The following is a 25793-nucleotide window of genomic DNA, read 5'->3' as shown; positions in this document are numbered from 1 at the left end:
AACCATCCATCAATCCATACATACATTACATACATACGTACATACCGTACATATCATAGCTGGATCATGGCCATATATCACGCTGTATGTGGATAATGGATAATTAAGTATGAATAATCCGTTTTTAAAAGTACAAGTTTAATAAGTAGGCTAACTACGTCAAATTAATAACATATTTATTTGTATTGGTTTAGTTCACTAAGTTATCCCCCAAACGTAATAACAAATGTTTTATGACGGGTCTGTCTGTTCCCCCTCTGGCACCTAATGGAATATAAGAATTTGTTTTTCTTGACGTCAAGTCCCGGCTTGCCCGAACATGGTCAGCTCCCCGTTTTCGCATGCAATCGCTTGTTTCCTCGGCTTTTTCCGCCGTATGTTAAACGGAATCCCCGCCCCACTTGATTCCTGCGTTGTTTGGGGACAGTAGGAAGATGGCGGCGGCCCCGCTGTACTGTGTCTGCCGGCAGCCCTATGATGTGAGCCGGTTTATGATTGAATGCGACATTTGTAAGGACTGGTTTCATGGCAGGTATGTAAATAACATATTCGCTTAAAACATATCTGAAAATATGAAAGGAGCACAAATCTGTGCCACTGTAATTTGTTTCGTAAAACTCGTGCGGCATTGCGATGTCAATTGCGATCCGTGGGCTTCGGGATCTTCATGTGTCTTTATTGTCATTATTTAGCTAGCTACTCCTAGCCAGTTTGCAATCGTTAAAATTGATATCACAGTATAACAGGGATAAGAACCCATTTAGTTTGATGCAATCTTTTTATTTTGTCATTTGCTTTCGATCGTTTTTTTCTTTTAAGAAGTTGCCCATGGTTCCCCTTTCCCTTTAATCTCTTCGATTTAGCTATCGTTTGTGACTAGCTAGTCTATCAGCTGGGTGAACAGCATGCTAGCTAGCTAACCGAATTCTTAGAGTACAGCTAGAGAATGTTAGCCATCCAGCTAGCTAACATTGGATTACACATAGCTAGCTATCCAATTTCAGGCACGGGAGTTTGTACGACTTCGAGTCTGTTCGTGGAGGTTATTGATTTAGTTGACGTTTTAACACATAACTAGGTATAACGCTAGCTAACTGTGGTTCATGATTTGACTAAAGCTTGCTCGCTAACACTAGCCAGCATTTGCTAGCGCTAGTTTGGCAGGAATTGGTTTGCGTGTCGGTGCTACTGCTGTCAGTAATGCACTAAGTTCCATTTTTATGAGTTTGTTTGTGGTCGCACAACTCTCATCTAGCTCCCTCACTGTGTCATAGTTACTGGCTAGCTGAGTAGCTTGGTTGGGTAAGAAAATACGCCGTTCTGAAGACCGAGAGTAACCATTCACATTCCTCGTAAAGTAGTTACCTAGCGCTGCAGTGTTAGTCGTTTGTTGCAAAATGCCCCACGTTCTTGTGTTCATTTATGCAAAGTTTCTGCAGTGACACGAACAAAGTCATTCGCCAACTAGAATTATAAAGTAGCTAGTAATCGAGTGTTGAGTTTTACAAATTTCTGCCAATAGTACTTCGAAGAATAGATTACGCAAAGCAAACGAACGTTTGCGCTAGATAGCTGCTTTCTTGGATTGAGCTTCCGAAGTTTCCAAGCTACCCTGTGGTGCGTGTTGCAAGCTACTCAGTTGCCGAGTCGGTGCCTTAGCTAGCAAACTATTGATATAATGATATAGCGTTGGCTTAACAATCAACGTGCGGTATTCAGCTAACGTTAGCTAACCAATGAGCTTTTGAGTTAACCAGACGGTTGGCTAACTAACGAAGTAGCAGTTGACTAATTACTGGATCGAGGACAATGTGTTAGATTGTAAAATAGAAACGTGAATGCGGGGTGTCTCAGTGGGGATAAGGGAACTCGCTGAACAAAGACGTGTGCGATTTGAAGCTGAGAGATTAGTTTCTTGTTGTCTCCGTCTTGCCTCTTGGATATTAGAATTCATTATTTTAGTTTAATGAGTCACAGTTTTTAATCAAACCAGTCGCGACTACGGAGAAAACACGAATGTTGTGATTTTTGGGTATTTTGATTGACGTCCGAGGTTGGACATTTAAATACCCCCCTTTTAACAAAAATAGACACATGTTTAGAGCCGCCTAGCGGTAGAGATGAGGTCGGTCTCTTAAAGGGAAACGCACACATCTCACGTGTTCGTGTAAAACGGGTCCTCAATCTTATCCAGAAAGGGCCGGTGTGGGTGCAGGCTTTCATTCCAACCAAGCAGTTACACACCGGATTCTACTAATCAAACACTAGCGTCTTTGCTAAGGACCTTGATTAGTTGAATCAGGTGTGTAACTGCTTGGTTGGAATGAAAGCCTGCACCCACACCGGCCCTTTCTGGATAAGATTGAGGACCCCTGCTGTAAAACATCATACTTTTGGACTTATTTTACCCCCACCCAGCATCTGCAATGGTTATTCACGAATATAGCTTTTGTCTTGACTTTTCAAAACCCAGCCTGTTGTATATCGCGTGGGTGTAGGCTTATAGCCAGCATACATTTTATGGTCCTCAATTTTTCCTACGACTTTGTTTAACCCAATATTGCATTTCAGTTAATGTCGACTTTAACAGAAGTAGCTAAATGCTTTACCCAGTCCTAAGCATGTGAAGAACTACCAGACCTTATGTTTACCTATGTGAAGTACTCAGAATACTTACTTTCCGGGATCATTTATACCAATCTTTGTTCATTATTCTCAAAATTACTGTAATTACCACAGAGTAAAACAACATTCATTGTTATGAGTGTAACTCACAAAGACAAAAGTTAAACGTGTAGTCAGATATGCTTTTGACAGTACATTTGTTTTCACTTCAAGCAAATACTAGATCATTTTTTCTTGCTGCTGCTGCTGACAAATCTGTTGTGTAGATATTAGATTATTAATGTTTTGTTACCTAGGGCTCAGTGTCATTCATTATGTTTCATCTGCTTTAGTTCTGTTCTGTCTGGACTGTGTTACTGTCACCCATTGTGTACGATACCAGGAGCTGAGAGTAAAGTTAATGTGCTGCAGTGGGAAATGACGTGAAAATGAAACCCAGTCATGCAGTATGCAAACACAGCATGCAAGTGACAGAGATGAGCCGAGTGGACAGAGAAGGGCCGGTCCTCTGGTCTGCTACATCAGGTCTTAATTACTGCTAGTGTTGAAAAAGTTGTTCAGAGAAGGTCCTCATTGTAAGTATAGATAAGCCTCTGTATTCATAGAGACTAGACTTTGTTTCTGTAAGAACGAGCTGCTGAACTTTGCCCTTTCATGGAAAACCGGTAGCTGAATTTGTCTTCAGGAGGATAGTAGTATTCCAGCCATTGAGGGCCCGGGTGACTTTATTAAATATGAATGCGTTATGAAAGTTGCAGTGCCCATACAATACCGGTGTAGAGAGGGACAAAGGGACTACTGTGGAGGAGGTCAGGGACACCAACCTTCGATTTACTTGTGAACAGGAGAAAGAAAAGAAAAATCCCAAGACTGGCTGTATTGCCTGTTCTCGTCTTATGTTCTCACGAATAACAGGAATATTAACAGGATGTATTTTATAATCTGCGTGTTCATGAAGAAAATACCTCTATCAACACCAGCCATCTTTGTAGGCTGTAACTAGCCAGTGTAATTACCTAGAGAACACTACCTACATGTTCTTCCCATACACTTTTGAGATTTTCTTTTCATCTGTCACACGATACGTGTCACTGAATTGTACTGACGGAACAGCACGGTGTGCTGCTGTTGTCGTGGTGATAAAAACGTCCTTTACTTTCCTGCGGCTTTTTTAAAACTGCAGCTCTGTCTTATTAACGCTCAGTTGTTTTGAACCAGGCTCCTGTTTTCATGTGTCTGTGTGTGTGTATGTGTGTGTGTCTGTGTGTGTCTGTGTGTGTGTGACCAACCTGTTTTAATAGGCATCCCAGTGCTTATTCGCTGTAAAATGCTGGGGACGCTCAGTTGCCTGTGTTCCTCCTCCCTCTCAGGGTGGAGGCCCGTACGCGCGTGCGGTGGAGGCGTGGCCTCTCGCCCCGAGTCACCCACGCACTGTGTACGCGCTGTGTTTCGGGTTCGTTGGTAACCGCTTGGAAACGGCGCACTTTCCGCGGCGCGTTATGCAACTTCCCCTCGACTGCCAAGAGCTCGGAGCTCGGAGCTGGGAATGACTGGCCTCTGCGCTGCGTCACAGGCTGAGCCGGGGGGGGGGGGGGGGGGAGCAGAACCGAGCCCGCCCCGCTCCGTTCGTATGAGGCGCCCCGCCCGCGCCGACGCGCTGGGGTTTCCCGCCAGTCACCGGGGACGGGACGGGGACGGGACGGGGACGCTGTCGGAGGGAAGGCCGAGTTGTTGCGCTGAAGCTGCCCTGCTGGCAGAGCGAGGGGAGCGAGCGCTCGGCCTGAGGAGGGACGGCCTGGCTCAGCGCAGGACCCCGCGCTCGCTGCTGCTGGTGCACGGCGCGGAGCGTTCGCCGTGCTCGCAGTGTGTACGCGTGCCAGCGCTCGCGGGTGCGGGTGAGTGTGCCTGTGTGCGTGGGCGGGTGCGTTTGAAGGTGTCTGGAGGGTTGTGTGTGCATTTGTGTGTGTATGTGTGTGTGTTTTGTATACGTGTTTGTGTGTGTGGTGTGTATGTATGTTTTTTTTTGTATGTGTGTTGTACATGTGTGTATGCATGTTGTGTGTGTTGTATACGGATGTGTGTTGTATGAGCATGTGTGTTTACATGCTTGCTTGTGGAAGCTCTTGCCATAAAGCTGATGGGGTGACCTGAGCCACGTGCCCCCTGCTTGGCCCCAGGGCTGGGCGGCTGGGCGGCAGGCTGGGTGGTGGGGTGGCTGGCTGGGCGGAAGGCTGGGTGGTGGGGTGGCTGGGAGGCAGGCTGGGTGGTGGGGTGGCTGGCTGGGCGGCAGGCTGGGTGGTGGGCGGCTGGGCAGCAGGCTGGTGGTGGGGTGGCTGGCTGGGCAGCAGGCTGGGTGGTGGGGGGCTGGCTGGGCAGCAGGCTGGGTGGTGGGGGCTGGGCGGCAGGCTGGGTGGCTGGGCAGCAGGCTGGGTGGTGGGGTGGCTGGCTGGGCGGCAGGCTGGGTGGCTGGGCGGCAGGGCGGCAGGCTGGGTGGTGGGTGCTGGTGGCTGGGCAGGCTGGGCGGCAGGCTGGGTGGGGTGGCTGGCTGGGCAGCAGGCTGGGTGGTGGGGTGGCTGGCTGGGCGGTTGGGCGGCAGGCTGGGTGGCTGGGCGGCTGGGTGGCAGGCTGGGTGGTGGGGTGGCTGGCTGGGCAGCAGGCTGGGTGGTGGGGCGGGTGGCTGGCTGGGCAGCAGGCTGGGTGCTGGGGCGGGTGACTCTGCTTGCGTACGTGCGCAGCCTGAGACCGCTGCTCTCCCCCGTTGTGGGGCGCGCTCTCTCTCTCCGTCAGCATCGCCGCCTGCCACCAACGGGATTAAGCTGTCTAGCCAGCCGGTGGGATGCGTGATTATCAGGCGGTGAGCACAGGCTAGTTAGGGAGCTTCTGGGGGGGGGCGCTGGGGGGATTAGAGGCCTCTTTTCAGTTCCTGCCAAGCCTTACATTTAAGCCCGACCCTGTCCCCGCTGCACTGTACGCAGACTGTACTCACACCTGCAGTGTGCGGGTCTCCCCCCCCTCCCTCCCCCCGCGGCCCCCCCGTCTCAGACGGGTCCCCTCCGCACCCCTCCGCACCCCTCCGCCCCGCAGCTGGAGCGGCAGCTGCTCAGGGCCGCTCTTGCGGGGGCCGTGACTGACGCTAGCAGGTTAGCGCACTTCCGCGGCTGCCAAGCGGCGGTCTTTGTCTTCGGGCCGGCCGGTCACGCGTCGCTCGCGCGCACGGATTTCGGGGAGGTGACGGCTGCAGATGTCTGGATGGCGGGGGGAGCCGCGCAGGTGGCGAGTCCAGGGCCTCCTCCAGCTCTCGGAGTCCGCGGAGGTCACAGCGTTCTTTCTGTCTCCCGTTACCAGTGAACACAACTTCAAACACAACATTGCCTTTTATTTAGTTGTGTAGAGTCATTTGGGATTAAATATGCCGACGCCTAACTCCGCCTGCAGTGTGGTTCACATTCAGAGCTCGCTCTCTTTCTGTGTCTATAGCTGGGAGGGGGGGGTCACTGTGGGTATGGAGCTGTGTGTATTTGTGGTGGTGGTGGTGGTGGGGGGAGGTGACTGTGGTACGCGGCTGTCTGTATTGGTGGTGGTGGGGGGTGTCTGTGGGTGTGGGGCTGTGTGTATTGGTGGTGGGGGGTCTCTGTGGGTGTGGGGCTGTGTGTATTGGTGGTGGTGGGGGTCTCTGTGGGTGTGGGGCTGTGTGTATTGGTGGTGGGGGGTCTCTGTGGTGTGGGGCTGTGTGTATTGGTGGTGGTGGGGGGGGTCTCTGTGGGTGTGGGGCTGTGGTATGGGTGGACTGGGGGGTGCCCGGGCGATATGTAGCTGTGTGTATTGGTAGTGGTGGTGTTGGGGGAGGGGGGTGAAGGCGGGTGCGCGGCTGTCTGTATTGGTGGTGGGGGGGGTCTCTGTGGGTGTGGGGCTGTGTGTATTGGTGGTGGTGGGGGGGTCTCTGTGGGTGTGGGGCTGTGTGTATTGGTGGTGGTGGGGGGGTCTCTGTGGGTGTGGGGCTGTGTGTATTGGTGGTGGTGGGGGGGGTCTCTGTGGGTGTGGGGCTGTGTGTATGGGTGGACTGGGGGGTGCCCGGGCGATATGTAGCTGTGTGTATTGGTAGTGGTGGTGTTGGGGCGGGTGCACGGCTGTCTCCCCCTCCCGGTCTCCTGGTCTCCTGGTCGGTGGGTCGGGACGGCGAGCGAGCCGGGGCGCGCAGGACAGGGGGAAGATTGATCACCGCCCCGCCGGCCGCGGACAAGTTCAAAGGCCCATCAATCACTGTCCCGCCATGATGGGGGGAATAAAGAGAGATGGATGGCTCCCGCTGTTGTCTTGGGGATCTGAGTGGGGTTGGTGCAGCGGTGCGGCTCTTATCCGAGTGCCTCTTTCACCCGTCCCCCCGTCCCCCGTCCCGTCTCGGGCTGGGCTGGGATCACAGCAGGCTGTCCCGAACCCGTTCCCCCCGGGCCGCGGCGGGCTGTGTGTGTGTGTGTGCATGCGTGTCCCTGTGTGAGTACGTGCGTGTGCGTGCGTGCGCGTGCGTGTCCCCGTGTGTACGTGCGTGTGCGTGCATGCATACGCCCGTGTGTTTGCATGCGGCCTGCAGTCCAGAAACGCTCCCGCACGTTTCTCGCCATCGACCGGGCCGGCGCGGGCAGCCGGTTCCCCCAGAAGCCCGTTGGCTTCCTGTGCGCTCCTCGGCGCAATCAAGCAGAGCGATTCATGGATCTGTCAGCGGTGATTAGAAGGTCAACATCGGCACCCATTGATCTTTTTGTCTGTTTCAGTCCATTAGATCTTTGATTGGATGGAGGCAGTGGAGAGATGGAATGAGCAGTCTGAGAGCGTTTATTCCCCATAGCGAGCCCTGTTAATACTGCCTAACGCATGGAGACGCCAGTGTGGATTGGGCATGAGGAGAAGATGGCATAGTAGTGAATGTGTGGGTTAGTTGGATGAACGAATGAATTTATTTGATGATTAAAAAACACATGTAACACTGCACTGCAGTCATTTCATACATTAAAAATCACCGAGGATGAAAACACAATAAAGCCTGAAGGCTTATTTCCACTACGGTCCTCTAGTGTAACACTTAACACACTACAAGATGAAAGCAAGACAACGACAAGACGGCAAGCGAAGACAATACAATCGACATATTGCAGTGTAGTTCACTGTTGTTGCAGCCGTGATAACAGCATTTCACCTACATTGCTTCAGTGTACCAGACTAATCCCATTAGAAACCGCGGTCTTGTTTTCTGTGAGCCAGCTCCTGTCATCCCGACGGAGTGCATCCAGTGGAACCTGCAGTCTGATGTAACTCCGGTGTAACTCTCCTTCACTTTCTGCCTCTGTTTGATATGTGGGAGTGAGGGTGTGTGGAGTTCTGAAAGGCGACGGACGGGAGGTGAACAGGAGTGAATTTGGGGTTTTTTTGACCGCGCGGTCAGAGACCGCAGAACTCGGCCTCGTAGCCGCATTCGGCTCAAGGTCGCGGCTCAAGGTCGCGGCGCGCGGCGTTTCCTGGTCGCGCCGGGCCAGAGGCTCCGGCGTGGCGGGCGCCGGCGGCTCGCTCCTCTTCGGCGCCCGGCCCCTCTGGCCACGGCGGCGGCGGGCGAGGAGTGCCAGGCGCACGGCCGGCGGATTGTAGGCCGCCGCCCCCAGTGCTGCTTTAATCCGGGCGGAGGCGGGGTCAGGAAGTTCAGTGACCGGGAGGGGGGGGGGGGGGTGTGTGGTGGAGGGCACTGAGGCCTGCACAGGCATCGAGGGCCTGGGGGCATGGGGGAGGGGGGGCATTGTGGCAGAAGGCACAGGGGCTCAGAGAGGCAGCAAGGCCTGGGGGGGGGACGGGGTGTTGTGGCAGGAGGGGGTGGGGGTCCGGAGAGGCAGCGGGGGCCCGGAGAGCCAGAAGGCCCCTGCTCTGGTTTCCTCTGCTGCAGAGGTCACGCTTCCCCAGCCTTCCGGCTCTGGCCTGCCGACAGGGTCTGGACCAGGAGAGAGAGGGCGAGAGACGGACGGAGGGGGGGAGAGGGGGAAGCCTGGGTTCATGTTTCCTGTCCTCCTCTTCAGCACGTTTCCTGCTTTCCGATTGTCTGTTGAATGAGCTCTATTGTGAGCTCCTCTTCCCCAGACGCTCTTTGTTTATGAGATTTTGTCTTTCTTTACCTTGACACGTTTGAGGTCTGCAGGGAACGCCGGTCCTATTCCAGTCTGCGGCAGAAGTGATAGATGAGGTCACAGCCAAGGATTTACCTCGGCTCCAAAAGAAATAACACTGCCTCGTCTCCAATGAACTGTCAGTCCAACTGTAAAATGAACTTCACTTTGAGTGACCCGATTACATTCTTTCTCTCATTTTCTGGAGAGTTGTGAAAAAACAAAAGTAAAACGTAGTCCACTGTGGCACTCGTAGTATCATGATTGTGTTAGATCTGGTGGAGATTTTTAGCAGCGAATGTCCAGCTGGCTCTAGGCAATGTGCCATCATTCCTGAATTTTCCAGACTAATTTCCGTTTGTTTGGAAAACCACTTCACTGAATCCGTGTGAAGAACATAAGCGCTCTGGATTCCTTGCTCTCACCTTCTGAACCAAAGGTACACAGGAGGTCAAACTTTGTCCACACTATACACAAGAGGGCCACAGGGAAAACAAAGTAGTCCTCTTGTTTTTCACATTTGGCTGGAATTATTTAAGCGGTTGGACTTAATGTGTTCATGGCTATGAATGACTGTTACAAAATGAGTATTGTACCTTATCGGACCTGTATTTTGTAGTTAAACCAGTGACCTTCGGTATGCACTTATTGTACGTCGCTTTTGATAAAAGCGTCTGCCAAATAAATGTAATGTAATCTGTTTTTTTAAAACAACACAATTCCTGCTTAAGCATTGTTTCTTAGAATAGTGGCTTGCTCTGTGGTTTCGTATTGTCTAGAGCTGGGCGATATACTTCGGCGATGGTTATCGAATGCAGTAGAGATTATTGCCCCCATGTCGTACATTGCCTTTATTGTCATGTTTTTCTCTTTAATTATACCTGATGCGGCAGTAAACATTCAGACTTCAGAGGCAGCGTGAAATGCTTCCGGGGGAAAAACATCACCACTGCTATCTATTTGGTGTTGATAAGGCAGCCAATCAGCAGCAAGGCCTTGCAGCTTCAGTATGAGTATGTGATGTGTTTTTGTCAATCACGTCAAAACCGCAAGGCCTTGCTGCTGATTGGCTGCCTTATCAGCACCCAGTAAATAATGGTGGCAGCATTTTCCCCCCAGAAGCAGTTCATACAGCCTCTGAACTTTGGATGTTTACTATCGCATCAGGTATAATTAAAGAGAAAGAGACAAAAAAAAGGCAGTACACCACATGCTGGTAATGATTGGTATTGTATGCGTTAAGTATCCTTGCATTATATCGTCTAGCCCTTGTATCATCTAGTTCACTGTCATCTCAGGCTGACACATAACCTGCCATAGTGTCTCCAGTTCCAAGATCTGAATGGCTTCAGTTGGCAGAACTGAACAGCGCCCCCTCTGGTCATTTGGGCAGCAGTAGTCTGCCTGCGTTGGCCGGGCGCGGATCGTTCTCCTCCAGTGCTTTGGCTGCAAGGCTCTGCTGGTGAATTGTGTGGGGAAAAGACGTGGCTGATGCCCACATATGCCTTGAAGGACTCTTTTGATTTGATTTTTTTATATGGAATGGCTACAGCTTTGCTGTTATGTGTTCTGGCTTGGTATTTACTTCACACAGGGACTCAAGTCTGGCCTCCTGCTGTCTTGATTGGCTCTGCATTTAAAGTGTCTTTGCAGACAGCCAGTTAGAATCCTGCTAGCAGAGTCTTGGAACTCCGTCCACGGCTAATCAATATGGCGCACTTGGCTAATGGTCTTGGCTGACTGTTGGGTCCTCTATAGCTGACTGTGGATGTCAGGCTTTCAGTCTTACGGGCTTTTTCCAACATCACCTACTTGTTCAAAGCTACCATACGATTGTCCTCTGTGTTTTAAGGTTGCATTGGACACAGTCGCTTCAAAAAAACATGACCATCAGTCCAAAGTTGGGTTTCAGTGTTCTCACTTCAGTTTTTTTGGTATTGGGTGACAGTGTGTTGGTGCAATGGGATTTATCCAACACTGACTGCAATAAGGGTTTTAGTGAGTTTTTGTAGCTGTGCTGGGTAATTACAGCACTCTTAAGTACCCGTACAGAGCTGTACTTTTGTATGTGGCAGTGGGTGTTGGTGCTTGTAATCCCCCGATCCTGGCGCTGGGCCTGTGTCACCCAAGCCCGAAAAAACTCTCGGGTTCTGGTCGTGTCCTAATTCTGTCATTTCATATCGGGCTTGGTTCGGGTTGAGCTTTTTGTGGCTGGCCCTTTAAATTTTGAGCGCAAAGCACTGCCCGAGCTGGATGGCAGTTGCAGGCGAGCTAGTCTAGACTAAGCTAAGCGCGCGACAGAAAGGATGCTTTAGAGCTGAAGTTATTGTCAGGGGAGTGTGAAGTGAGGCAGCAGCCATCGAGAGGAAGATCCGACATCTGGACAAACTTTTACACGCTTTTTCAATGAGCTGCAAACGAAAGTCGGGGGTTTGTAAAATACAAATATTGTGATATCCAGTGTTGCCAACTTTCGGAAAACAGACGGGTTAAGCAACCTCACTGTCAAAAAAACAAGGTGGGGTCTAGTGTGATTGTGGACTAATAAGCTAATTAATAAGCTAGAAAGTGTCCTTGAACAAACGTAACTTAACCATGAATGTAAAAAAAACAGGTTGCTGTTACATTTACAAACAAATGTCCAGATTTTCAATTTTAAAAACAAGCCCAAAAGACCACAACTTCCTGTTTTTCATGTGACTTCTGAAAAAGCAATCCCAAAGTCACGTGTTATGGGTTAAGCGGATTTGGTAATTCTGGTGATACCCTGCTTAAGTACGGTCACTGTAAAAGGGGAACATCATCATTGTGACAGTAAACTGCACAAGCCTGCTGCCATACAGCAGTCCCTAATCCCACCCAGATGTCATTTACTATTGATGATACCTCAAGGGTGAATCTAGTGTACTGACGCAATTATTAAAGTCGGGTTCAAATCGGGTCGGACTTTCAAAATACTGCAACATGTGGGCTTGGGCTGGAAAGAATTCAGTCTCTGGTCTGGTCGGGGTACAATATTTGGGCCTGTTTTGAGGTGTGTGTGGCGATTGGTGTGTGTGGCGATTGGTGTGTTTGACGGTGGGTGTGTGTGGCGGTAGGTGTGTGTGGCGGTTGGTGTGTGTGGCGGTTGGTGTGTGTGGCGGTAGGTGTGTGTGGCGGTAGGTGTGTGTGGCGGTAGGTGTGTTTGACGGTGGGTGTGTGTGGCGGTAGGTGTGTGTGGCGGTTGGTGTGTGTGGCAGTTGGTGTGTGTGGCAGTTGGTGTGTGTGGCGGTTGGTGTGTGTGGCGGTAGGTGTGTGTGGCAGTTGGTGTGTGTGGCAGTTGGTGTGTGTGGCGGTTGGTGTGTGTGGCGGTAGGTGTGTGTGGCGGTTGGTGTGTGTGGCGGTGGGCGCGCGGGCATAGCGGCGTTCTCCGGGACGGAGTGGGCGCGGGCCAGGACGTGCCGTGCTCCGTAGTGTGTGACTTTGCCGCGAGCGCTGCCAACGTCTCCGCTGTCGCCATGGAGACACCTTTGTTGTGCAGTCCCCGTAGGTAATCGGCATCGGCGCGCTCCAAACGCGGTGAGCTGCCAGCACACTTCCCCTCCACCCGCGAGAAAGCAGCGCTCTGCGCTCTGTGCTCTGTGCTCTGTGCTCTGTGCTCTGTGCTCTGTGCTCTGTGCTCTGGACTGTGTCCCCGAGGGCCAAATGTCAGCAGTGCTTTGAGGGGGGCGGGGTTTGGCTGCTGCAGAGATTGGGGGGGTGGCTGAATTGCCAGGTGTGTCTAATCTCCATTAGATCTGACAGCGGCATTCCTCTCCGTTATCACCAGAGGCATCAGAGGAGCCTGGCTTCCTGTTTCAGCTCGGGTTGGACCCCACCGTGGAGGGGAGCAGGGGAAAAGCGGGTGTCCTTTTAAACGAATGGCTGTTTCTGCTATTGTCTGTCCCTACTGGTTGCCCTCCCACCCCCCCTCCCGCTCCCCCCCGTCGCCTCAATGGACCCTCCACAGCAATGCTGAGTAATGAATAACTCCACTTAAAGGAGATAGCATGCCTTAAAGAAAAGGGACCAAGGAACGAACTCCAGCGTCAGGGAGATGTTTGTGAAGAGGAGGGGGGGCGGGGGTGGGGGTGGGGGCGATTCCGGCCCCCGCGGGCTCTGGGGGCTACCAAGCGGCACAGGGTAATTTGCCCCTCCGGTCTCTCCTCCTTGGCAGGACGTCCCCATTGTAGCCCCCTCCACCCCCCCCCCCCCTCCCCTCAGCTCAGGCTGGAGCTGCCTTTCAGTCCCAAACACCCTTTCGGGAGGATTGTGTTTACTGCGTGGAGCGTGTCGCCCGGGGCCGCGGGGGGAGGGGCCTGTGTGTCTGTTTCTGTGACCCAGCTCCGGGAGCCTGCGCACACGCGCCATTTTAAAGCGATTAAAAACAATCGGCGCGGAGCCGCGGCCTGCGCTATCAGGCGAAAACAGAAGCGCTCGCCAAACGCGATTTAGTCGGGGGGGGGGGGGGGGGTAAGCGCGAACGCCAGGGGAGCACATCGCCGCCTTCTCGCGTTTTCGGAGGATTTCCCTCCCCCCCATCTCGTCTGAGGTGGTGCAGGAGCACACTAGGTTCCTCTCTCCTGCCGAGCTCAGTAGAAGACCCCCCCGTTTTTAAAGACCTCTAGGAAAAAGGGGAGCGATGCTATTTGAGCGGGAACATCATTCATTTCAGTTTAATGCGGAGAGAGCTTCGCCCTGAGCAGCCGTACGACAGGAAGAGCGTCTAAAAATAAACGTGCGAGTGCGGGGCGGAGGGGGTGGGGGGCAGATGCAAAGGCCCCTCACCCCCCAGTGAGAGCGCACAGAGACTTCACAGCTGCTTAAAGTGGTAGTTTAGGAGCTGGGGGGTGGGAGGGGGGACTGCTTTTTGTCGTGCTCACTGCTGGGTGCGAGTCTGTGAGCCTGTGAGTTAGAGCACAGGCTCAGAACCGCTGGATCTCTGCATTCCCACAGCCTCCGCCTTCTCCATCATTATCCTTACTGACCGCCGTCCCTACACACACACACACACACACACACACACACACACACACACACACACACACACACACACACACAACACACACACACACACACACAACACGACACACACACCACATACACACACACACACACACACTAACACACACACACACACACACACACACACACACACACACACACACACACACACACACACACACACACACACGCACACAGAAAACTGGGCCGAGTTACAGTTCAGATGATTGACAGTCATGTAGGGAATCTGTTGAAGTGCACTTACCTAACGCAGGCATTAGCCTCAGGGCTAGGCTGCACGGTCATGAAGACCGGACTGCTGGTGAAAGGCGGTTAAACATTAAAGCGCCCCCCCCGAGTGCCTGGAGGGACCGGTTCGGGTCCCGCGCCACGTCGGCGTCTCTCTCTCAAACGGCCTTCGCGCCGCCTGAGCCTTCCGGCCCGCGCCCGCCCACGCCAGTCACCCCCCCCCCCCCCCGCCGTCTGCAGCGAGGGTGTGCGGATGACGTGCGGATTGGAGCAGGTTTCATCACCGGCCCCCGACAAAGGAGACAAAGCAGGCGCCGTCGCCGCCGCGCGCTCCAGGAATAAAGCACTTCAGCAGCGAGAGGTGATGCAACAGGCGCAGGCTGCGCGTACAGGAAGTGCTCTCTCTCTCTCTCTCTCTCTCTCTCCCCCCGCGCCTTTTGTCCCGCTCAGCGGCTGATCGGTGACGAGCGGCGATGAGTGGCTCTCTGGAGGGAGGGAGCGACACACTGCCCCATTTCTCCGAGTTACACAACCAAAACGGGAGTTCTGCATTCTCTCTCTCTCTCTCTCTCTCTCTCTCTCTCTCACACTCTCTCTCCTCCCCCTCCCCTTCCCTCCCACCGCTGTGTTGTGTACTCAGCGTGGTGAATCACAGCCACCTCACTCCCAGGGCCCCCAGCAGGAGGTTGTCGGACACACAGGAGTGTAAAAATAGGCGGCCATTGTTGTTTCAGAACAGCCCCCTCCTCCCATATACGGAAGTGTCACAGCGATGACATAAGCCGGCCCGGAGAGAGTGGGAGTCTGTTCCGGTCAGTGAGGCACGCACAGCCAGAGAGCCGAGGTCTGCAGCTGGCCCTGCCCCCCCTCGCCCCCCCCCCCCCGGTCTCGGCCCTCCATTGTTTTAGTGGCGGGGTTAGGAGTGGGTGGGAGAGGGGGGAGGGGACGGGAGAAAAGTCCAAGTGGCAACTTTACGAGAGCCCCCTCACAGAACATGCCCGGAAGTCACAAACTGCAGCTGAACTGTGGGCCGTGGAATCCCGCGGGGACTTCCCATGATGCACCTGAAACAGACTGACAGGAGCGGCATGCTCCGTGGCTGTAATGAGAAAGGGGCCGCGCTCCTGGGGGGGGTCCCAGAAACGCTGAGCGTGCAGCGCGTCCCGCGAGGCGGGCTGCTTCCTGATGAGCTAATGGTTTTGTTGTGTTGTGTTTACCACTTCCCCCATTTCCTGTAATTACGCGCAGATCAAAGCAGAAGCAGTCTGGAGGAATTCTGGACCCCGCCTCCCCCGGGCGGTCACTCCTCAAGAAAAGAGGCTCTGTTTGCTGCTTCTTCTCTCTTTTTTTTTTTGTTTTTTTGGAAGGACCGCCCTTCCCCCCTCGATTTCAGCTGTGCTGACGCCCCACCCTCAGAGGAGGGCCAGTGCTTTGATGTGGGCGCCTGTACTGCTGGTCAAACAAGGCCGTTTCCCACGTTTTAGGACGGGCGTGTGTGTTCTCCCCCCCCCCCCCCGATCAGCCCCAAGCTCGGCTAACGGGGTTAGCCGTAGTTAATGTCAGAGTCACTCACAGGGCAAGCCTGTCCTCGCTCGACCCCAGTGAAATATGATGACCTGTGCGGCTACAGAGAGAGCCTGTGTGCGTGCCATTTAAAATCGCGTCCTGCGCTCACGTATTGTTTTCCTATGGCTCTGTTAAACTGCAGCGCAAGCCCTGAACGACCTGTGTCAAAACAGGCTGTGTTTCCCTGTTAGTTTCGCTTTGCTACCCGTCATCGTTTCCTCTTGCCGATACTGACACGACAGTTTGACTTCCGTGGTTATCTTGTGTTCTGTTACTCTATGTCTTTGTCAGCGATCGAAACATTTTGCGTAACGATGCTGGCAAACTGAGAGATTCCGTTTGTCAGTATCAGTAAATTCTTAGATCTGAGAGCACTCTGTGAATGTTTCATAATTCAGAAACAGTGCTGACTAAACGCTTATCAAGCGAGCAGGGACACGCTGCGGTCACTCGATTCTTTGTTTTGATTCATTTGAGAGCGCTCGGTGAACAGTCGCCAGCTTTACGGCGGCTGTAAAGTCAACGCCGGCGTTCCTGCTCGGGGCAGTTCAAAGGTTGTTCTGTCTTGACATTCGGTTTGCCTTTTGAGCTCGTCTGTCTCCCCACTGTCATTTTCTGGTAGCGTTACATAACGATAAAAACTGAAAGGTGATGAAATACGAACAGAAAAAAAGGATGAAAGGCCAGTTATGAGTGTGTCTGTAGAAAGCAAAGGCACTTTGCGCACTCTGTACATTATTACCGGTGTCAGCAGACAGTGGATAGAGGCAAAAGCTCCTCCCATGGTCGTTTCTGAGCGTGCTGAGTTTTCACTGGTGCGGCTGAAACATGAGTGATGGAGGCTGCCTGCCCTGCCAGTAGCTCGCGTGTGAGAAGCCCGTGGCTAGCGGTGCCACAGGGTCAGCAGGGGAAGGAGGGCTAATTAGCGCCATTCATCATGGCCATTAATCAGCACGCTCTGCTAATGTAGCGGCAGCAGCTATGCTAGCGTCGCGAGTGCGCCGCGCGCCTGCGAGTCGGGGGAACGCGCGTGACGCTGGCGCCGCGGGCCGCCTCCGCTTCCTGTGTCGGCGGTGTCATCAATGGCGCTCTGTTCTCTTCCCCGCGCGCGTTTCGCGGCTTCCCGCCGCTGCCCCCCCCCCCCGAAATGCGAGGGCCTGCGGGGGCGAGGACTGTGGAGACCCGCCAAAAACGCGCGGGAATACAAACGCCTTCGTTTTCTAAAAGCCGTCAGAGGTCCTGCCCACCGCAGCGCTAACTCTCAGGGCGCTCACTGTGAGACCCCTGTAAGGCCGTGTAGGGCGCTCCCAGTTAGTCCGCGTTATTGCGAACGGCCAGTAAACGCTCACAGGCGCTCGCTGCAGAAACTTCCAGCGATCCCGCGGTGTAGTAAATCAGCGTTCAGTGACCCGCTCATCGCCTGAGGAGGCCGGGCTGCCGCTCTCGCTGGGAGAAGCGCGAGCCCCAGGCGCTGTCCGAATGTGCGCTGCCGCGAGCGGGGGGGCTGGATGAGCGGCTTCCCCGCGGAACATTCCGGAGCCCGAGCGGAGGGGCGAGCCGTAGCTGGAGTCACACCGCGAAGCCGCGCCGAGCGGAGAGGCCGGTCATGTGATTCCTCCTCCCCTGCGCGTGTGAAGCGGGCCTGAAATGTTGCGTAACTGTCGGTGCCGCTCGGGTTTATCGGTCGTTGGAGCAGCCGGGCAGGTGTGGGCGGGGAGCAGGCGCAGTGCTCCCGTTCGCAGTGACCTTGGGTAACCTCCTTTCTGCAGTGCACAGAAGTAACCTCCTGTTTGGCATCACCGCTCATTACTACTACCTGCTGCCAACGCCGCTGTGTTTGTTTACCCCGTGAACACATTTTTTTAGTTTTTTTTTTTTACCAATGTAATTTTTTATTTTTAGGTTTCCTTCCTGTATGGGTTTGCCAGTTGTGCGTATCGAACTGTGTGTATTTTACACCGAAGGCCGCGGTGTTACACACCGTACTACAGGAGAGCTGGCGCCAGCGCTCACACGATGTGCGGGGCTCAGTTTTAAACGTACGCACCTTGCCCCGGCTCAGGTGAACGCAGGCCGGACATGCAGAGACGGCAGTTTGCCTGGCTGCCCCTGCTCTGTGCCTGAGCCGCGCGCTTCGCTGTGGGCTGAGCTTCACCGAGCTTCACCGAGCTGAGCTTCACCGAGCTTCGCCGAGCTGAGTTTCACTGAGCTTCACCAAGCTGAGTTTCACTGAGCTTCACCGAGCTGAGTTTCACCGAGCTTCACCGAGCTTCACCGAGCTTCACCGAGCTGAGTTCACTGAGCTTCGCTGTGGGCTGAGTTTCACCGAGCTTGCAACACGGCTTCAAGCGCTTTACGAGCGAGTGTCGGACAGGCTGGAACACTTTCCGGATGCAGGTGGTGTGTGTGAGTGGCTTCTTTCCCCGCTCAGGTGGTGTGTGTGGGGGCTGACATTTTAACAGTTCTGTGAGAGAAAAACACTTTGCTGTAACTCCACATTCTTTTACGTAGCCATTAGAAACAGCCTGTCCTGAGCGTGCTCGAGCTCATGTGTTTGGCTGTGCTGTTTTAAGGCTTTTTTTTCATTGACCTTGGGGAAAAGGACAGGGTCAGAGGTCATGTGGGGTCGGCGTGCGCGCACTGTACTCTTACGCCCCCCCCCCCACATCTGGGTTTGCAGTTAACCCCGCGCGCTCTGGGCCATAGCGTAGAAGCCGGAAACGTCTGAAACCCCTGGAGTCACTCCTGCAGGCCCCGCCTCCTCACCTGTCACTACGTGGGTGGGGGGGGGGGGGGGTTGGCGGTGGTCCGCTTTGATCCGGGCGCTGTCTCGGGATCGGCACTGCGGGACCCTGCGCAAAGGTCAGGAGGCGGAGTCTGCGCTGCTGGCTGCGGTGGGCTTATCTCCCTCGTTTTCCCGACCCCCCCCCACCCCACCCCCCTCCGGCCCCCGCTGCGGTGCCGTCTGTCGTACGCGACGAAGCGCAGCCTCACCGTTCAGCCCCCCCCCCCCCCCCCCGCTCCGCCCGCGCTCTTAATCGTCCAATTACAGCCATTAATTGGACGGGAAGCCAAATAGCCACTTAGCCCGTACGCGGCTGTTTACGGCAGCAGAAGAGAGGGCAGTGAAAACAGTGGTTAGGGAGGATTAGCTCTGACAGGATAAACGGGGATGGGAGCGTTCTGCAGCCGATCCGCAGCCCTCTCCACACAGCAGCGGGGCGCTGCGGCGGGGTGAGCTGGGAGAGCGGCTGGGAGGCGCGCTGCGTCTTACTCCCGGCTCTGCGGGTCGCTTCCCTGCGATGCCGCGGGCAGAGAAGCAGCGTGTTCAGAACTCTCTGTTCTCTGCTGTTCTGCAGCGTAAGTGGGTCTCCAGTCTCTTGCTGATGCAGAGCTGGCGTGCGTTTCTGGGACTGCGGCCTACCTGGACCAGCTCGCAGTACCCTGCCTGAGAACACTGTGTACTCAGTCTGTTTGGCTTTCATTTCATTTGGCCTCAATAAATATCACTGTACAGTCATTATCCAGCATTCAGCTCTCAGATGGCTTTATTATTTAGGCCTGACGTTACACTATTATTTAATGGGTGCCACGCCGCTGCCCTGGATGTTTGTCTCTGTTCCAAACCCTCTTCCCTTTGCCTTTCAGCTGCGTCCAAGTGGAGGAGCACCATGCTGTGGACATCGATGTCTACCACTGTCCCAACTGCGATGTACTGCACGGACCCTCTTTGAGTAAGTGCTCCCTCTCTCTCTCTCTCTGCCCCTCTGTCCCTCCCTCCCTCTCTCTATCTCTCACTCTCTTTATCTCTCTCTCTCTCTCTCTCTCCCTCTGTCTCTCTGGCTGATGGATTGCTCTGGAGGGAATGGGGGGTTTTCAGTAAGGAGGCCCCCCTCCCTTTGATTTAAAGTGGGAGCGACCTCTTAGTGCATATGCACCGGGCATTATGGGGGTAATGGATCGGCGGTGTAATCATCAAATTGGGATTGTGTTTGGCCCTTGTGCTGGGTGGAGCAGAGGGCGGGTGGGGTTTTTAAAGCTCCGGTGATCCAGACCGTCCGGCCGACGCATAATTCAGCCTCCCCTGGCGCTGCACGAGCTGCCGTGATGGAGAGACACTCACAGAAACTATCATTCTGTTCAGGTTTATCCAGAAAATCATTTTGGAGAAAAAAATATGCAAAAAGAATTTTCCACCCTTTAGCAGTTCAGTAACTGTCATGTAGTGCTCTTTCCCTAGGAGGCCATTAGGCTCCTCCAGTCCTGCTCATGTTCTCTGCTCTTCCTCTCACAGTGAAGAAGAGGAACAACTGGCACCGGCATGACTACACTGAGCCAGACGACGGCACCAAGCCCGTGCAGGCCGGCACCTCTGTGTTCGTGCGAGAGCTCCGTGCTAGAAGCTTCCCCAGGTAGGAGCCTGCTGCCCCCCCCCCCCACACACACACCCCCCCACACACACGTACAGCTCCAACCCCAGGGCAAAAAACACTGAACCACACCCACCTGCTGGCTTTCCGCCAGGGACGCTACACTAGCGTGGTGCTAGCACTGAACCTGCAGCCCCTCAGCACTGATAAAGCACACGATTCATTCTGATGATGTATTATCTTTAATAATTAGCAGCTAATCTCATCAGCTGCTAGGCGGCGTTTGTGCTGTTGTTGGAACTGACGCAAAGCCGTCAATTTTTCCAAAGCGGTGAAGTGGACTGACCCCTCGCCCCGCCCCTTTTCTCCCCGTCTCTCTCTGATGCAGCGGCGATGAGATCTTGGTCCGGATGCACGGGAGTCAGGTGACCCAAAAGTACCTGGAGAAGCAGGGCTTCCAGTACCCCATCGCGCTGAGCAAGCCGGACGGCCTGGGCCTCCGCCTGCCCCCGCCCACGTTCTCCGTCAGGGACGTGGAGCAGTACGTCGGTAAGACGAAAACTCGCACGCCGCCTGCCAGTCGGTCAGTAGGTCAGGAATTCAGAATGAATCCAGGTGAACTCGAGCATGTCAGGAGCTCTCCATTTCCCCAAACATGGCCATCGAGGAAAGGTATACTGTATCAGCGAAAAAAGAAACCAAAGAAGTATTTTAGTTTCATAACATTTCGATGAGTCTCGTCTAACGCGCCACGTTTAAGCCGATGTATTGTTTGTTTAGATTTCGTAGGTGATGTAGCTCACGGCCGCGCTGAACGCTTCTCCTCAGACAGATCGTTTGTCCCGTTAAGGATCTTATCGCTCGTTTGGGTAAGCCCTCGCTGGCCGCGGGACAGGTGTGCGTTACCCCCGCTGAATGGGCGCGTGGATTAAGGCGCTGCGGACGGGGCGGCCGAGTCCACCTGCTCAGCAGCCCCTAATCCCCCGATCAGTGAGCGAGCCTGCGGATAAAGGCAGCCTGGCTTACGCAGGCCCGCAGTTTGCCACCTTCTCTTTCTGCTGAGGGCCAGGTACTTAGGGGATCCAGTTACAAGCCAAACACATTCGGGGGCCATCTCTGGTTCATCATCAGCAGATGTTGTGTGTGTGTAAGGCTGAGAGACTGACTAAGCCATGTTTTGGTGTGTATGTGTAGCAGATACTAAACGGTGTGTGTGTGTGTGTGTGTGTGTGTGTGTGTGTGTGTGTGTGTGTGTGTGTGTGTGTGTATTCGAGTGAGACAGACTAAGCCATGTGTTGGTGTGCATGTGTAGCAGATACTGAACTGTGTGTGTGTGTGTGTGTGTGTGTGTGTGTGTGTGTGTGTGTGTGTGTGTGTGTGAGTGTGTGTGTGTATTTGAGTGAGACAGACTAAGCCATGTGTTGGTGTGCATGTGTAGCGGATACTATACTGTGTGCGTGTGTAAGGTTCATATTACCAGCTCAGACACACTGCAGAGCGTTAACTGCTGTTGTAGTAAACGGAGGCGGAGCTGCAGAAGGGGTGGGGCTGGGTAGCGTTGCACTCTCACAGGGAAGGAACAAAGGGTCCAGCCCCGCCCCCCGCCGCCTGCTGTCTCTCCGGCCGACCGCAGAACCGGCGAACGGCTGGTCACGTCACCGGATCCGGGGGACGCGCGGTGGCGTACCGTCCTCCCACGCCACACCGTGGGAAGCGCTTACGCCGCTGGGTCTCATGCTCGGATACGTTATCGCGCTCAGGGGGTTGGAGAACGTAGATGGTGGTAGTTGTAGTGGTGGTGGTGGTGGTTGTGGTGGTGGTTGTAGGGGTGGATGGACTCAGGTTTAACAGCAGTTTAAGTCTGGGAACCCACATGTGTGGCAGGGACAGGCAGCCCCTGGTCTACGCACCATTCCGTGTGGGCGAACCGCGTGTCCTCTGTCACTCACGCAGACCTGCGTGCACGCAAACCGGTCGGGGTCGCTTGTCACACGCATCGTTATTGGCCGGAAGCGGTATCGCTCCATCGTTTACGAAGTCTTTCGGTTTTTTTTTCCTTTTTTCAGTCTGTGCGTGTCTTAAGTTTGTAACCGGGCAGATTCAGACCGAATGTTCGGCTTGCGCTGTAAACGCTGTGTCGGATTCTAATTCGTCCCCTCAGTGAGTCGCGCTGTCCCAGGCACCCATGGGACCTTGAGCCGCGGCCACTCAGCCTCCGCATGCCGTTAAAGCCCCGCCCCCACGGCTTCCTGTGATCACCGCGCGGCCGGGCGCTTCCCCCCCGGCCCGCCTCGGCCCGGCCCGCCGCCAGGCTAATTCACTTAGCGCAGTCCCCGCTCTCTGTGGCCGCGCTCCCCTCCAGGGACCCATGAGCCCATTGCGCCGAGCGTCGTGTTTCCACGGCCTCTCACTCCGCGTGCTGCGAACAGGCGATGCGTTCCACATGCCTGAGATGCAGAATCACCCCCCCCCCTCACCCGCCCCCCCCCTCGTTCGGTTGTATTTTCAGAAATGGCGCTCTGGTACCCCCCGGAGCGTGGCGTAAAAGCCCCCGTTTAATGTTTTTTTCCAGGACAGCGGCGCTCCCGGCGCCCGCGCTGGCGGGGGGGGAGATTGATTAGGGGACGTTGTTAGCGGTGTGAGGACGGTAAATATTGGGCCCCGCGGTTGGCGCTGCTGAAGATTTATTGCCCCCGGCTGCAGGTTGCGGTACTTCGCCCCTGCGCGCTGGGGCCCCTCCCTCCAGCTGTTCCCCGACATCAGGCCTGTGGCCAGCTGGGCCCGAGGGGGTGGTGGCGGGGGAGGGGGGGGGGGGAATGGAGTGGGGGGGGGGGGTGGCGTGCTCACCCAAACGCCAGCTGTCCCGTCCCTGCGTTAAAACGCCAGGCTAGCTCCGGCCATTTTGATTTGCTGCCTGGCAGCTGTCCGCCAGTGGTGTTATCTGCACACATAAAAGACATTAGTCTTTCTCCCAGTGCCCCCCCCCCCATGCCTCTCTGCGTGAAACATGATCTGAGATGATTGGTCAGGTCTTTCCGCTACGCCTCCAGCCGGTGGCTGCCACAGGGATGTGATGAAGATGACGGTACTGTGCTCGGGACTCTGCGCACGTTCGGTTCTCCTCATCCTCCTGATGCACTGGCAGGGCGCGCAGAGCTCTGCCAGGAGCCTCTTGGCACCAGGCTGGCTTATATTACTAATTGCCTCTTCTCAGGGAATTGTGGTTTGTGGAGTGAGAGAGAGAGAGCGGTGTACTGGGATCTGTAGAAGTGCTGTAGGTTCATTCTCAGCTAATACCTGCCGTGTGTATTAAGTCTTACACGGCCCTCGTACCTGGCTCTGTTATGTACTGCACTGCCCACGCGTTTCGGGTTCAGGGTCACACGAGGCCCGCCCTTCGCAGGACCGAAACCGGCCCCGCCCTGCTCTGAGCCTGTCCCCTCCCCCCCCCCCCCCCCACAGGAAGCGACAAAATCATCGACGTCATCGACGTGGCCCGGCAGGCGGACAGCAAAATGAAGCTGGGCGAGTTCGTGAAGTATTACTACAACCCCGATCGGCCAAAGGTCCTCAACGTCATCAGCCTGGAGTTCTCCGACACCAAGTACGTACGGGGTCTGCTGGGGGGTCTGCTAGGGGTCTGCTCCTGTCTTTCAGGGTAAGAATGGGACCCCCTTCCACTCCTGGTTCCCTGTCTTGTGTAAACTGTATACGAGGTTGCACTGCATGTGGCATTTTCTCCTATAGTAACGTGAGTAACTTCACACGTCAGCCAGTACAGGGCCCGGTTAGCAGCCACGCTAGCCTCATCACTTCAGCACAGCGTTAACTGTGGACAGCCCATTAAGCAGGAGAACGAGGAGGCCTGTGCAGTGGGGAGGGCCCGTTAATCTGCAGCTGTCTGCGGTGCTGTTGCCAGTACGACCGTACCTGTCCAGCAGAGACGAACGGGGGCGGTACGCTTCCCGGCGAGGGCTGTGTGTTCGGCTGCGTGTGGGGTGCCGGAGGCTCTGACCCGGGCTCAAGCGTGCGTGTGCGGTCCGCCCGCAGGATGGCGGAGCTGGTGGTGGTGCCGGACATCGCGCAGAAGATGTCCTGGGTGGAGAACTACTGGCCCGACGACTCCTTCTTCCCCAAGCCCTTCGTGCAGAAGTACTGCCTCATGGGGGTGAAGGACAGCTACACGGACTTCCACATAGACTTCGGGGGCACCTCTGTGTGGTACCACGTGCTCTGGGTAAGGCCCACGCCCTTGTCCCGCGTCCGGCACGCGTGTTCTCCGTCCACACGCGTGTGCTGGGACACGCTGGCCACGTGTCATTCTCTGCACGTGAACATCCAATCGGTGGTGTGTCTGGCGGTGCGGCAGCCTGTGTTGATTGGTTATTGGGGTGGGAGCTGAGCGGTTTTGGGGGGGGGGCGGGGGGGGCGAGCGTCTGTGTTTCAGGTCGTGCCGTCTCAGGTGCGGGCCGACAGAGGCCCGTTATTTATGATCCGCACTGCAGCACACAGGCCGCAGTTTAATCAGACGAAGTGTGTGTGTGTGTGTGTGTGTGTGTGTGTGTGTGTCTGTGTGTGTGTCTGTGTGTGTGTCTGTGTGTGTGTCTGTGTGTGTGTCTGTGTGTGTGTGTGTGTGTGTGTGTGTGAGGTCGTCTGGACGCCAGCAGCCTTGATTAACTAACGCTTCTCTCTCCCGATCCTGCTCTCTTTCCCCCCCCTGAAGGGCGAAAAGATTTTTTACTTGATAAAGCCGACGCCGGCGAACCTTGCACTATACGAGGCGTGGAGCTCGTCCCCCAACCAGAGCGAGGTGTTCTTCGGGGAGAAGGTGGACAAGTGCTACAAGTGTGTGGTGCGGCAGGGAACCACCCTTCTCGTTCCCACAGGTGAGAGAATGGGCCTGAGGCTAACGGCTAATACCCCCCCCCCACACCCCCACCCCCCCGCACCGCCATCTCAGTCCGGTCCGCTTCACGGCCCCAGTTTACCGGTCAAAGAGAGCCGCGCGTGGAGGGAAAAAAAAGACGGCTGGTGCGCTGGTTTCCTGTTTTTACACGTCAACAGAAGCGAGCGCGTTTGAAAAGCTCCGCGCCGCAGCGCTAATGGAAGGCAGCTGGAGGCGCGGCCGCAGGGATGGTTTTCCACTCAGCGCCTAGCGTCCCGCCTTTGATGCGGTTTTCCCGCCGAGCCGCGGTGATTTGTGTCTTCCACCCCGAGGCTGGAGAGCCCGCGCCACGCTAACTCCCCTTCCTCTTCATCTCCGGACAAACGCACAGCTCTCTCCGGCTGTCTCAGAAATCAGTATGTTCTTCTTTCTCCCCCCCCCCCCGACAATTTGGATGTTTTTGGATGGTTCCAGAAATATTGTGATTGGGCGGCCATTTTGAAATCCGTTGCTCGCTGATTAGAGGGCAGGGACGAGTGTGCAGCTGGCACCTGCTCGCAGCTGATGTGCGGAACATCGCTGATGGCATATCAGAGCGCGCGCGTGTGCGGTTTTTATGTCTTAGAGGGTATGTGTACAGTGATTACAGCAGAATCTCAGCGGCTTCCTGTGAGTGAGTGCTGCATTCCTCAGCTGGGGTGGGTGGGGTGGGGGGGGTGGGGGGGTATGAAAGCTTTCACAGCTGATGGTGTGCGTGTGATCTCGAGCGTTTCCCGCTGTGAAGCTTGGTTCCTGCCCCGGTCCTCCCCCCCCCCCCCGAACCCGGGTCAAGGCAACAGTCCCACAGCTGGTACACCGCATTCCCAAAGGAGAACCACAAACAGAACAATCCTGTCAATCCTGTTTCGTCAGTACCCAAACCAGGGACCCCAT

The 25793-nt window shown here is 55.0% G+C and overlaps 1 protein-coding gene across 1 annotated transcript in view; it reads left to right on the top strand.

Annotated features, from left to right (window-relative positions):
- The first annotated feature begins 399 nt into the window (after positions 1-399).
- kdm7ab (lysine (K)-specific demethylase 7Ab) overlaps positions 400-25793 on the top strand; it is a 37334-nt gene continuing 11940 nt past the window's right edge. Inside the window, 7 exon segments of the mRNA XM_064342879.1 lie at positions 400-532; positions 19254-19339; positions 19900-20017; positions 20364-20524; positions 23438-23579; positions 24026-24212; positions 24699-24861. Of these exon segments, the coding sequence (XP_064198949.1) occupies positions 435-532; positions 19254-19339; positions 19900-20017; positions 20364-20524; positions 23438-23579; positions 24026-24212; positions 24699-24861 (955 nt within the window). The 5' untranslated portion in view covers positions 400-434.

This window comes from Anguilla rostrata, chromosome 7 (assembly GCF_018555375.3).
Source record: "Anguilla rostrata isolate EN2019 chromosome 7, ASM1855537v3, whole genome shotgun sequence".
Taxonomy (NCBI): Eukaryota; Metazoa; Chordata; class Actinopteri; order Anguilliformes; family Anguillidae; genus Anguilla; species Anguilla rostrata.
This window is presented reverse-complemented; position numbering and strand designations above follow the sequence as displayed.